This window comes from Takifugu flavidus, chromosome 2 (genome assembly GCF_003711565.1).
Source record: "Takifugu flavidus isolate HTHZ2018 chromosome 2, ASM371156v2, whole genome shotgun sequence".
Taxonomy (NCBI): Eukaryota; Metazoa; Chordata; class Actinopteri; order Tetraodontiformes; family Tetraodontidae; genus Takifugu; species Takifugu flavidus.
Window position 1 is genome coordinate 1,125,105 of NC_079521.1, and position 14,084 is coordinate 1,139,188.

Consider the following 14,084-nt stretch of genomic DNA (forward strand, 5'->3'; position numbering starts at 1 on the left):
TTTTAACCTGTAACTAAATTAAATATTTACAGATCATGCCTTTGATTAACCTTTCAGATTAATACTGGTTTCACTTATAACCTTATAAAAGTTTCCCTTCTTTATTTAGATTAAGGGACTGCAGCTTATCAGAGATCAGCTGTGGCTCTCTGGCCTCGGCGCTGAGGTCCAATCCCTCCCATCTCAGAGAACTGGACCTGAGTTACAACCAGCTGCAGGATTCAGGAGTGAAGCTGCTGTCTGATCTCCTAGAGAATCCACACTATGTGCTGGAGACATTGAGACATGGCTGGTAGAAGCCAGTCAACTCCCGCTCATCTGCTGCATCACTCACTGACCACTGGTGAAGAGCATCTGTGGAAACATCTGCCGTCTACTCCCTCCATAGATGAAGAATTCAGTTTTTAAAAAGCGCTGGTGGACTTTCAGGAGATCAGTCGATGGTCGACAAAGCAGAAGCAGCTTCGCCTTGAAGTTAAATTAGTTCCTGGTATCACACAATGCATCTTTATAAAGTTCTAAATGGCTCCTCGGCCACTCTTAGAAGCATGGAAACATTCTCTTAATTGTCTCTTCAAATGTCTGTATTATACGTTACTATTTTACATCATGCCTTCAGAATCTTTTTTTTTTATACAAACTTTCTTTATTGATGTTTTTCACAGATAGGGAATCAAAAACATTGGTATAGCAGTATAACAAATTTCCAATAGTAAAAAAAAAAAAAAAAAAAAAAAAAAATATATATATATATATATATATATATATATATGTATATGTATACGCACATACACAGACGCACATATACATACCCATATATAGAGAAATAAATCACAAAATGATAAAGGTGAAATTGAAGGAAAACCACATCCTTCAGAATCTTTAGGGTTTAGTATTTACTGTCTCTGTGACATGGAGCATTGGAATATTTCAGCTGCAGCCAGCAAAAACCCATCAGAATGACGGCTATCGGTGGGAACCGCAGGTCATTTGACTTTAGTCAGTCTGGTAAATGTTATAGGATTTATTGCAATCTAATAAAAACTATGAATAAATGTGGGAAATAGGAAATAAAAAGAAGCAAAATGACCAAATAAATCTCCCATGAATACTGTAAATTTAAAGATGTCAAGAATGGAATATCAGCTTAAATGGAATCAAACATAAAGGGAAAAGGCCTCCTTTAAGTTTACTGCAAAAATAAACACTAAATCAAGAGCGACACGCGCCAAAAACGTCTCATTCTCTCTTCTGTCTCCACTCATTCTTTTATATTCTTATTATATTAGGGTTAGCGTTAGCATCAAGGTTAGCATTAGCATTAGCGCTACGATAGCTTACATGCATGCCCGTCTGTAGTGGGCCGCTCATAGCAGGAGCCCCGTCTGTAGTGGGCCGCTCACAGCGGGAGCCCCGTCTGTATTCGGCCGCTCACAGCGGGAGCCCCGTCTGTAGTGGGCCGCTCACAGCGGGAGCCCCGTCTGTAGTGGGCCGCTCACAGCGGGAGCCCCGTCTGTGGTGGGCCGCTCACAGCAGGAGCCCCGTCTGTAGTCACTGATACCAGCTTTTCCAGCGGCACTTTTTTCTCCACCAAAAACTCCTTCACCGCGTTATATGTGTCAACTCCCCTCGTTATATGTGTCAACTCCCCTCGTTATATATGTCAACTCCCCTCGTTATATATGTCAACTCCCCTCGTTATATGTGTCAACTCCCCTCGTTATATGTCAACTCCCCTCATTAGATGTGTCAACTCCCCTCGTTATATATGTCAACTCCCCTCGTTATATGTCAACTCCCCTCGTTATATGTGTCAACTCCCCTCGTTATATATGTCAACTCCCCTCGTTATATGTGTCAACTCCCCTTGTTATATATGTCAACTCCCCTCGTTATATGTGTCAACTCCCCTCGTTATATATGTCAACTCCCCTCGTTATATATGTCAACTCCCCCTGACATTGCAGATACTCTTCTTACCATCGTAGCTGCCCCCAGTTGAACATCGGAGAGATTGGAGATATATAGGTCAACTCCTCTCGTTATATGTGTCAACTCCCCTAGTTATATATATCAACTCACCTCGTTATGTATGTCAACTCCCCTCGTTATATGTGTCAACTCCCCTCGTTATGTGTCAACTCCCCTCGTTATATGTGTCAACTCCCCTCGTTATATAGGTCAACTCCCCTCGTAGTTGTCTTTAGGGGCAGTAGTGTGAGAAGTTCTTTTGTGGAGAAATCATCAAATACTGCTGCTGTCCACCGACTCGTCACAGGAGGCTAAACCACCTGCACCTCGCCAGGTCACGGCCCAGCTGGTCGGCCAAGTTCCCGGACATCGCAGATACTCTTCTTACCATCGTAGCTGCCCCCAGTTGAACATCGGAGAGATTGGAGATCACGTCGGTTCCGTATTTCTCGTCTTCAAGTACAGTTTTGGCAATCAACATCATTGCTTCTTTAACTACCTCCCCGTCTGAAAATGCCTTCTTCTTTTTAATCAAGAATTGCGTAGCTCTAAATGAGGCTTCGGTTGCTTTTTGGGAGGCTTTAACTGGCCTTGTGAAAAAGCTTGCTGTTTGCACAAAGCTGCCTTTAACTCTCGGGCTTTTCCTGCTGGCAGTGCCCTGCCCTGTGGATAGCTAGCGTGGTAGCTTGTGACACGTTGTGAAATGTCTCTCCACATTGTGCCGCTTCGCCGTCGCCACAGTCGCCCCGCAAATAAGACAAACACATGCTCCTTTCACAGTGGTAAAAAACCCTCGACCTCCCATTCGTGGTGAAAATGATATGTCTTCTTTCTTTTTTCTGCCATCTTTTTATGGGTCAGTCGTCTCCTCGTTTTGGCTGCGCCCGCTAGGCTGTTTGGTCGTAGCGATCTGCGTAGACGCTACGTTTTGGTCATGCGCATCATACTGACCTTTGAAATATACTAGGTCATAGTTCATTTATATTAAACATTTTTTAAAGTTTTTTGTAATATATTATTTCCAGTTTGTAAGTGTGATTTAAACAAGAATAGCAAACAAAATAAATGAGATGCAGCTCATTGGTAAGTGGTGCTATTTGAGCTATTTTTAGAACAGGCCGGTGGGCGACTCATGTGGTTCTGAGGGGCGACCGGGTGCCCGCGGGCACCGTGTTGGTGACCCCTGCTTTAGCATGTGCTCTTCCACACTGTGTGAAAGCTTTAATGGCAGCGTCTATGGCTGTGGAAACAAGTGCTTCGATAGTGTTGTTTCATCCTTTAACGTTGACAGTACCACATGCAGTTGCAGACAAACATGACCTTCTTATCACCAGCTAGACATTTAGCATGCATGGCGACGCTCTTATCACAACCTCATTTAACAATAGAGATGCAGGACCTTGAATCTGTTGGATTGCAATACCTCTCGTGTGTCACTGCCAATCCGTGTGTTCTTTAAATGAAGACTTCAAGTAAACAAATGCCAATTTCAAAATGTATTTACAATAAAATTATTTCAAGATACAAATATTACAGAGCTCTGGGCCAGTTCATAACCCTACAAACAACAGAGTTAATTGTCAGGGCATGAAGTCTGACCCCCTAACTATCCCTTGGCCCAGTCTTTTATAGAACAATATATGTAAATTATTGATGCTAATTCAGTCCAATCCAGTCCTTCTTCTTGGGTGACCTCATCCTCTTCTTCCAGCCTCCTTTGGTGTTGGTACGGTCCTTCTTCTCCATTTTCTTCCCAGATAGCCAGGTCAGAGGTCATTCCTGCCGAGGAACTTATCCACACCAGTAAACTATTCTGTCACGTTTTACGATGGGGGTCTACCACTTTCCGTCTGACTGTCTCCAACTGTCTAAGCAGTATTCATGTCAAGGAAGGGTCAACTGACTGCTTATCTTTATTCCACTTACTAAACCTTCTACTATTCCTAACTTCTAAAGTGCTTATAACAGAAAACAGAAACAAACACAAACAAAATAAAGACAATTCTCTTCAAGTTAGAGACGGTAGTTATAGACGGAAGTTAGAGACAGTAGCAGTGAGACTGGAGTTGGAGATGGTAGTTAGAGATGGTAGCAGTGAGACTGGAGTTGGAGATGGTAGTTAGAGATGGTAGTTAGAGACGGTAGTTAGAGACAGTAGCAGTGAGACTGGAGTTGGAGATGGTAGTTAGAGATGGTAGCAGTGAGACTGGAGTTGGAGATGGTAGTTAGAGACAGTAGTTAGAGACGGTAGCAGTGTGGCTGGAGTTAGAGACAGTAGTTAGAGTCGGTAGTTAGAGACGGCAGCAGTGAGACTGGAGTTGGAGATGGTAGTTAGAGATGGTAGTTAGAGACGATAGCAGTGAGACTGGAGTTGGAGATGGTAGTTAGAGACGGTAGCAGTGAGACAGTAGCAGTGTGGCTGGAGTTGTTGATGGTAGTTAAAGATGGTAACAGTTTGGCTGGAGTTGGAGATGGTAGTTAGAGTCGGTAGTTAGAGACAGCAGCAGTGAGACTGGAGCTGGAGATGGTAGTTAGAGACGGTAGCAGTGAGACAGTAGTTAGAGACGGTAGCAGTGAGACAGTAGTTAAAGACAGTAGTTAGAGACGGTAGCAGTGAGACAGTAGTTAAAGACAGTAGTTAGAGACGGTAGCAGTGAGACTGGAGTTAGAGACACTAGTTAGAGACAGTAGTTAGAGACGGTAGTTAGAGACAGTAGCAGTGAGACTGGAGTTGGAGATGGTAGTTAGAGACAGTAGCAGTGAGACAGAAGTTAGAGACGGTAGCAGTGAGACTGGAGTTGGAGATGGTAGTGTTGGGGTTTCTGGGTTGTGTCTGTCTTTGGCCTGCAGGGGGTGGTGTTGGGCACAATTGGGTGCAGCTGGCACTGCAGGCAGGCGCACCTTACATCTTGCTGCCTATTTAAGCAGGTTGTGCCGGGGTGTCTGTCCACATTCCTGAGTGTGTCTGTTCGTGTGGGGTGTGCGTTTGTTCGTCTAGTGTGGGTGCTTGTTCGGGTTCCTTGGTGTTGGTAGGGTGTCTGTTCGTGGTGAAGCTGTTTGGTCGCTCCCCTGTCGTATGTTGGTGCTATGAGTTTCCTGGAGGGTCGCTCCTATTCCTGTGTTCCTGTTGCCCTGGAGGGCCGCTCCTGTCCCCGAGCTTCCGGTTTTCCTGGAGGGCCGCTCCTGTTCCTGTTCCGTGTCTCCTGGAGGACCGCTCCCGCCCCCTTGCAGTCTAGGAGGGCTGCCTCTGCCCTCAGTGTCTCGGGGCACGTTCGTGTGGTGAGCGTGCCGCGCCGGACTCCCGAGTCCTCGCCGGTCCAGGAGGACTGCAGCGTGTTGAGGACTCACCGGTGTTCCGAGTTCCCAGCAGTCCAGGGGGACTGCGTCTGGTGTGGGGACTCGCCGATGGACCTGGGACGGGCAGACGCTGCCTCCCGATCCCCCTGCGGTCCAGGAGGACTGTTTGTCGTCAATGTGTGCTCCCCTTCCCTATAAATAAAGCCTTTGACCTCTCCACCACTGTGTCCTGGCCTGCGTTCGGGTCCGCTACCACCACGTATCGTAACAGGTAGTTAGAGACAGTAGCAGTGAGACAGTAGTTAGAGACAGTAGTTAGAGACGGTAGCAGTGAGACAGTAGTTAGAGACAGTAGTTAGAGACAGTAGTTAGAGACGGTAGCAGTGAGACTGGAGTTAGAGACGGTAGCAGTGAGACAGTAGTTAAAGACAGTAGTTAGAGACGGTAGCAGTGAGACAGTAGTTAGAGACGGTAGCATTGAGACAGTAGTTAGAGACAGTAGTTAGAGACGGTAGCAGTGAGACAGTAGTTAGAGACGGTAGCATTGAGACAGTAGTTAGAGACGGTAGCATTGAGACAGTAGTTAGAGACGGTAGCAGTGAGACAGTAGTTAGAGACGGTAGCAGTGAGACAGTAGCTAGAGACGGTAGCAGTGAGACAGTAGTTAGAGACAGTAGTTAGAGACGGTAGCAGTGAGACTGGAGTTAGAGATGGTAGCAGTGAGACAGTAGTTAGAGACGGTAGCAGTGAGACTGGAGTTAGAGACGGTAGCAGTGAGACTGGAGTTAGAGACGGTAGCAGTGAGACAGTAGTTAGAGACGGTAGCATTGAGACAGTAGTTAGAGACGGTAGCAGTGAGACTGGAGTTAGAGACGGTAGCAGTGAGACAGTAGTTAGAGACGGTAGCAGTGAGACAGTAGTTAGAGACGGTAGCAGTGAGACAGTAGTTAGAGACGGTAGCAGTGAGACAGTAGTTAGAGACGGTAGCAGTGAGACAGTAGTTAGAGACGGTAGCAGTGAGACTGGAGTTAGAGATGGTAGCAATGAGACAGTAGTTAGAGACGGTAGCAGTGAGACAGTAGTTAGAGACGGTAGCAGTGAGACAGTAGTTAGAGACGGTAGCAGTGAGACAGTAGTTAGAGACGGTAGCAGTGAGACAGTAGCTAGAGATGGTAGCAGTGAGACAGTAGCTAGAGACGGTAGCAGTGAGACAGTAGTTAGAGACGGTAGCAGTGAGACAGTAGTTAGAGACGGTAGCAGTGAGTGAGACAGTAGTTAGAGACGGTAGCAGTGAGACTGGAGTTAGAGATGGTAACAGTGAGACAGTAGCGAGAGACGGTAGCAGTGAGACAGTAGTTAGAGACGGTAGCAGTGAGACAGTAGTTAAAGACAGTAGTTAGAGACGGTAGCAGTGAGACAGTAGTTAGAGACGGTAGCAGTGAGACAGAGTAGAGACAGTAGTTAGAGACGGTAGCAGTGAGACAGTAGTTAGAGACGGTAGCAGTGAGACTGGAGTTAGAGACGGTAGCAGTGAGACTGGAGTTAGAGACAGTAGTTAGAGACGGTAGCAGTGAGACAGTAGCTAGAGACGGTAGCAGTGAGACAGTAGTTAGAGACAGTAGTTAGAGACGGTAGCAGTGAGACTGGAGTTAGAGACGGTAGCAGTGAGACTGGAGTTAGAGACGGTAGCAGTGAGACAGTAGTTAGAGACGGTAGCATTGAGACAGTAGTTAGAGACGGTAGCAGTGAGACTGGAGTTAGAGACGGTAGCAGTGAGACAGTAGTTAGAGATGGTAGCAGTGAGACAGTAGTGAGAGACGGTAGCAGTGAGACTGGAGTTAGAGACGGTAGCAGTGAGACTGGAGTTAGAGACGGTAGCAGTGAGACTGGAGTTAGAGATGGTAGCAGTGAGACAGTAGTTAGAGACGGTAGCAGTGAGACTGGAGTTAGAGATGGTAGCAATGAGACAGTAGTTAGAGACGGTAGCAGTGAGACAGTAGTTAGAGACGGTAGCAGTGAGACAGTAGTTAGAGACGGTAGCAGTGAGACAGTAGCTAGAGATGGTAGCAGTGAGACAGTAGTTAGAGACGGTAGCAGTGAGACAGTAGTTAGAGACGGTAGCAGTGAGACAGTAGTTAGAGACGGTAGCAGTGAGACTGGAGTTAGAGACGGTAGCAGTGAGACAGTAGTTAGAGACGGTAGCAGTGAGACAGTAGTTAGAGACGGTAGCAGTGAGACAGTAGTTAGAGACGGTAGCAGTGAGACAGTAGTTAGAGACGGTAGCAGTGAGACAGTAGTTAAAGACAATAGTTAGAGACGGTAGCAGTGAGACAGTAGTTTGAGACAGTAGTTAGAGACAGTATTAGAGACGGTAGCAGTGAGACAGTAGTTAGAGACAGTAGTTAGAGACGGTAGCAGTGAGACAGTAGTTAGAGACGGTAGCAGTGAGACTGGAGTTAGAGACGGTAGCAGTGAGACAGCAGCTAGAGATGGTAGCAGTGAGACAGTAGCTAGAGACGGTAGCAGTGAGACAGTAGCTAGAGACGGTAGCAGTGAGACAGTAGTTAGAGACGGTAGCAGTGAGACAGTAGTTAAAGACAGTAGTTAGAGACGGTAGCAGTGAGACAGTAGTTAGAGACAGTAGTTAGAGACGGTAGCAGTGAGACAGTAGTTAGAGACAGTAGTTAGAGACGGTAGCAGTGAGACTGGAGTTAGAGACGGTAGCAGTGAGACAGCAGCTAGAGATGGTAGCAGTGAGACAGTAGCTAGAGACGGTAGCAGTGAGACAGTAGCTAGAGACGGTAGCAGTGAGACAGTAGTTAGAGACGGTAGCAGTGAGACAGTAGTTAAAGACAGTAGTTAGAGAGAGGTAGCAGTGAGACAGTAGTTAGAGACAGTAGTTAGAGACGGTAGCAGTGAGACAGTAGTTAGAGACAGTAGTTAGAGACGGTAGCAGTGAGACAGTAGTTAGAGACAGTAGCTAGAGACGGTAGCAGTGAGACAGTAGTTAGAGACGGTAGCAGTGAGACTGGAGTTAGAGACGGTAGCAGTGAGACAGTAGTTAGAGACGGTAGCAGTGAGAGCAGTGACAGTAGTAGAGACGGCAGCAGTGAGACAGTAGCTAGAGATGGTAGCAGTGAGACAGTAGCTAGAGATGGTAGCAGTGAGACTGGAGTTAGAGACAGTAGCAGTGAGAGAGTAGCTAGAGACGGTAGCAGTGAGACAGTAGTGAGAGACGGCAGCAGTGAGACAGTAGTGAGAGACGGTAGCAGTGAGACAGTAGCTAGAGACGGTAGCAGTGAGACAGCAAGAAGCGTGTGGAGTTTTAGCTCCATCCTCCAGTTACCAGGAGATCCAAGTGATCTAGAGATCTCTGTGAGTTGCATTTCTTGCAGAATCTCCATGAATATTCTGGAAAAGTGTGACATCTAGCAAAGATAAAAGTTTTAAGAGGACAAGTGATCGTGGTGACCTCTGACCTACAGAGGATAACCGAGTTGCTTGTTAGTTCATTTATTCATAAATATGTTTGCTCGGTTTGAAACTGATTTGAATCATTTATTCTCTCTATCAATAATCAATCTGTCGGAAACTTAATGCAAGTTTAATGCACCTATTTAAATGTGGTGCTATACCACAACTGTCCACAGGGCGGCGCTGATCCTGGTGCAGTCAGTGTCTTCTCAAAATATACCAAAGGACACAAGTTGTGAGTGCGTGTGTGTGAGTGTGTGTTTGATGTTTCTTTGCTCAGTATAATATAGAGATTCTGGAAATCAGTTTCAAATATTAAAACCACAACTTTGTTGATTCAAATCTGTGCAAAACTTGATATGATCCTGCAGCAAACGTCCAGTTTGTGTGAAGTGGTCACTTTATTTCTAACATGTTCTCTGGGGTCGTGAGCAGAGTCAGAACCAGGACAGACCTCCCTCAGGTTTTTGATAGCACCACATGTAAACTTGATGCTCCAGTGTGCTCCAGCTCCCACTTTGATGTCAACAGCTGACTTAGTTTCTCCCCTCTGACTCTTAAATCTTTCATTGACTAAGTCACAACCGTATGATATTGATATGTAACACATTCTTTGATTAATGATTCTTTCAGAACTAACAGATAAGTTAACCGTGATAAAATACTTAAAATATTGAGGTCCAACATGAAACAAGAGTCCGTTTATCAGCCGCGTGTGTGGCTCCCTCTAGTGGAGAATCTACCTAACTACAACAGTTCGTTACCTCGCGCATCAGTCTCATAGTAGAACTAAGGCCAAAAAGTTTAATCTTGGCTTCATCAGACGGCAGAATATTGCTTCTCTGAGTCCGAGAGTCGTTTATGTCCTTTTTGTAACCTCTAGTCAGTCTTTTACATGTTACTGAATGTGGAGAGGCTTCTCTCTGGCCTTTCATAAAGCCCTGAGTGGTGATGTACCACAGTGACCATTAGCCCCCAGCTGCACACACCGGAGCCCGAGATCTCAGCCAGACGACTGGGTTCTTGGTCACGTCTCTTATCGGTCAGCCAGCTCTGGTTCTCCCAAACCTTTGTCATTCCAGAACGATTTAGATTTATTGTTTTTGTTTCCCCAGATCTTTGTCTCATACAATCCCTGAGCCATTGAAGGCTGCTCATGGTTTGGCTTTTAGTCTGACTCTGTCTTACTTCGAGACCTCACAGGTGGTGTAAATGTGTTAAATAAATGTTTTCAGGGGACAAGGAGCTGCTCTTCACCGGCCTCCGACCATCCCTCTCATACCTGAACACCCCAGGAGCTGCTTTCACACTGTATTTGTTGGCTGGGCCACTTGTATGTGAAAAAAAGACCCCATTATTATTACTGCCCACTCTTTGATCAATATGAGACGTTTTGTCCAACTTTTATAAAAATGTCCCAGTTTCAGCATGAATTAACAGGTTTATAGGACAACATTGAACCTTATGTTGTGGAAGAATAGCAGGTCCTTTGTGATTTCTGTTTGAAGGTTTTAATGTGTGAATGGTGTCGAAGCTCCTCAGAGTCAGTGTCCTCTTCCTCAGCAGGGGGACAACCTCGAGGGCAGAACACTGCGAGGTTGCTCCTACTTCCACCAAAGAATTAACCACAGCGGGATGATGATGATGAGAATAGCTGCTCTCTGTACAACCCATGGAGGTCACACTCACCTGACAGACGTCTGTGACAATAGACCTGCCGGGAGGAGGAAGGACCTGTAATTCTGAAGGAACATGTGTTCAACTTTAATACCACAGGTCAGATTTAACATCAACTGAGTCAGTTTAGTAATCTGTTAGATCACAATACGATGGAAAAAGAGGCAAAACGTGGAGCTGGAGGAGTGGACTGGAGCTGGAGTCAGGAGGACTGGAGCTGGAGTCAGGAGGAGTGGACTGGAGCTGGAGTCATGAGGACTGGAGCTGGAGTCATGGAGGAGTGGACTGGAGCTGGAGTCATGAGGACTGGAGCTGGAGTCATGGAGGAGTGGACTGGAGCTGGAGTCAGGAGGAGTCAGGAGGAGTGGAGCTGGAGTCAGGAGGAGTGGTGGAGCTGGAGTCATGGAGGAGTGGACTGGAGCTGGAGTCAGGAGGAGTGGAGCTGGAGTCATGGAGGAGTGGACTGGAGCTGGAGTCAGGAGGAGTGGAGCTGGAGTCAGGAGGAGTGGTGGAGCTGGAGTCATGGAGGAGTGGACTGGAGCTGGAGTCAGGAGGAGTGGAGCTGGAGTCATGGAGGAGTGGACTGGAGCTGGAGTCAGGAGGAGTTGAGCTGGAGTCATGGAGGAGTGGACTGGAGCTGGAGTCAGGAGGAGTGGAGCTGGAGTCAGGAGGAGTGGACTGGAGTCATGGAGGAGTGGACTGGAGCTGGAGTCAGGAGGAGTGGAGCTGGAGTCAGGAGGAGTGGAGCTCGAGTCAGGAGGAGTGGAGCTGGAGCTGGAGTCAGGAGAACTGGAGCTGGAGCTGGAGTCAGGAGGAGTGGAGCTGGAGTCAGGAGGAGTGGAGCTGGAGTCAGGAGGAGTGGAGCTGGAGCTGGAGTCAGGAGAACTGGAGCTGGAGCTGGAGTCAGGAGGAGTCAGGAGAAGTGGAGCTGGAGCTGGAGTCAGGAGGAGTCAGGAGGAATCAGGAGGAGTGGAGCTGGAGCTGGAGTCAGGAGGAGTGGAGTGGCTTCGGTCCTCAGAAGAGGTTTGTACCTACACTCCCTCAATGTTGGAGCCTTATTTAGAGTCAAGATGTTCAATAGAGCATGTCTGAATTAAGTGTGTATATGTGTGTGTGTGTGTGTGTATATATGTGTGTGTATATACAGTATATGTATATTTGTGTGTATATGTGTCTGTGTATATATGTATATGTGTGTGTATGTATGTGTGTGTGTCTGTATATGTGTGTGTGTGTATTTATGAGTGTGTCTGTGTGTGTGTGTATATGTATATATGTGTGTGTGTATATATATGTATATGTGTGTGTATATACTGTATGTACATGTGTGTATATGTGTGTGTATATGTATATGTGTGTATATGTGTGTGTGTATATGTATATGTGTGTATATGTGTGTGTGTATATGTATGTGTGTGTATAGGTGTGTATATATATGTATATGTGTGTCTATGTGTGTGTGTATATGTGTGTATATGTGTGTGTGTATATGTATGTGTGTGTTTATAGGTGTGTATACGTGTATATGTGTGTATATGTGTGTGTGTATATTTATGAGTGTGTTTGTGTGTCTGTGTATATATTTATATGTGTGTGTATATATGTATATGTGTGTATATGTGTATGTGTGTATATGTGTGTATGTGTATGTGTGTATATGTGTGTATGTGTGTGTATATACTGTATATACGTGTGTGTGTATATGTGTGTGTGTGTGCGTATATACATGTGTGTGTGTATATACTGTATATACGTGTGTGTGCATATGTGTGTGTGTGTGTATATATGTGTGTGTGTATGTATATATATACGTGTGTGTGTATATGTGTGTGTATATATACGTGTGTGTGTGTGTATGTATGTGTATATATATATGTATGTGTGTATATACGTGTGTGTGTATACTGTATATATACGTGTGTGTGTGTATATATATATATATATACATGTGTGTGTATATATATACGTGTGTGTGTATATATATACGTGTGAGTGTATATATATACGTGTGTGTGTATATATGTGTGTATATGTGTGTGTATATCTACATGTGTGTGAGTGTATATATATACGTGTGTGTGTATATGTGTGTGTATATATACATGTGTGTGTGTGTATATATACGTGTGTGTGTATATGTGTGTATATGTATGTGTATATGTGTGTGTATATATACATGTATATACACACATGTCTCATCTGTGTATATATACGTGTGTGTATATGTGTGTATATACGTGTGTGTGTGTATATATACGTGTGTGTGTGTGTATATATACATGTGTGTGTGTGTATATGTATGTGTATATGTATATACATGTGTGTGTGTATATACGTGTGTGTGTATACTGTATATATACGTGTGTGTGTGTATATATATATATATATACATGTGTGTGTGTGTATATATATACGTGTGTGTGTATATATATACGTGTGAGTGTATATATATACGTGTGTGTGTATATATGTGTGTATATGTGTGTGTATATCTACATGTGTGTGAGTGTATATATATACGTGTGTGTGTATATGTGTGTGTATATATACATGTGTGTGTGTGTATATATACGTGTGTGTGTATATGTGTGTATATGTATGTGTATATGTGTGTGTATATATACATGTATATACACACATGTCTCATCTGTGTATATATACGTGTGTGTATATGTGTGTATATACGTGTGTGTGTGTATATATACGTGTGTGTGTGTGTATATATACATGTGTGTGTGTGTATATGTATGTGTATATGTATATACATGTGTGTGTGTATATATACGTGTGTGTGTGTATATATACGTGCGTGTGTGAGGCCCTCCCTCTCCTCCTGTCTCCAGTCCTCAGCAGCCACGCTTCCTTTTCCATTGTAATTTCCTTAATTAACGTGATTTTATTCCCTCTCACAGCTGCCAGCAGCTCCGTTCCATCCGCCTGCTTCAGGGGGCGGAGCCACACTGGGGCTGCTTCCTATGGAGCACACAATACTTTTTTCTTCTCCCAGCTGAGTTTGTTGTGTGTTTTGAATTTATTAATCATTGATTTTAATGTGCCGCCTCTTGACGGTGGCGGCTTCTCCTGCACTCATTAATTCCCGTTTCCTCGTCTTGCAAAACGCCATTTAAGAACAATACGAGGTCGGCTGGTGCTTCCTCTGACCTATAAATGAACGGTGTCAAAGTGACAAAATGTGCTCCCATTTATTCTCCTCCTGGCTGACTTTATTGTCTTTTTTCATTTAATAGAGCATATAGAAATGTGCTTATTTTAAGCCTGTTGAAAGGATGTGTAAATACAGTTGGCTCACCTTTAATATTGCGCTCGGAGGTTGTGAGACGCAATAATGTGTCTTTTGTTGGGCATGTTTCCTCCAGTGCACCTGCTTTGCATAAAGCATCTGCCAGCAACACTCTCAAAGGAACTTGGGGTCTTAAGTTGAGGATAAATGTGCCTTGCCAACAACAATAGGTAGTCTGTGTTTATCCTTTGAGGTCTTAAACAACTATGTGTACAAAGATTTTCCTCCTGTGAATGTGTGCAAATAGAAAAAAAAGGAGATTATATCTTAAATTAAGCATATGGTGCTGGAATCTGAATGGTGCTGGGATTTGAATGTATTTATGGAAGTATAGTCTTTTTTATTTATGGAGGAGAGCGGAATT

The 14,084-nt window shown here is 44.7% G+C and overlaps 1 protein-coding gene across 2 annotated transcripts in view; it reads left to right on the plus strand.

Moving 5' to 3' along the window:
* LOC130519362 (NACHT, LRR and PYD domains-containing protein 12-like) overlaps positions 1-1,235 on the plus strand; it is a 26,721-nt gene extending 25,486 nt beyond the window's left edge. For both annotated transcript variants that reach the window (XM_057022740.1, XM_057022737.1), the window contains exon 8: positions 110-1,235. In XM_057022740.1, the coding sequence (XP_056878720.1) occupies positions 110-296 (187 nt within the window). In that variant the 3' untranslated portion in view covers positions 297-1,235. The remainder of the gene's footprint in view (positions 1-109) is intronic.
* The last annotated feature ends 12,849 nt before the right edge of the window (positions 1,236-14,084 follow it).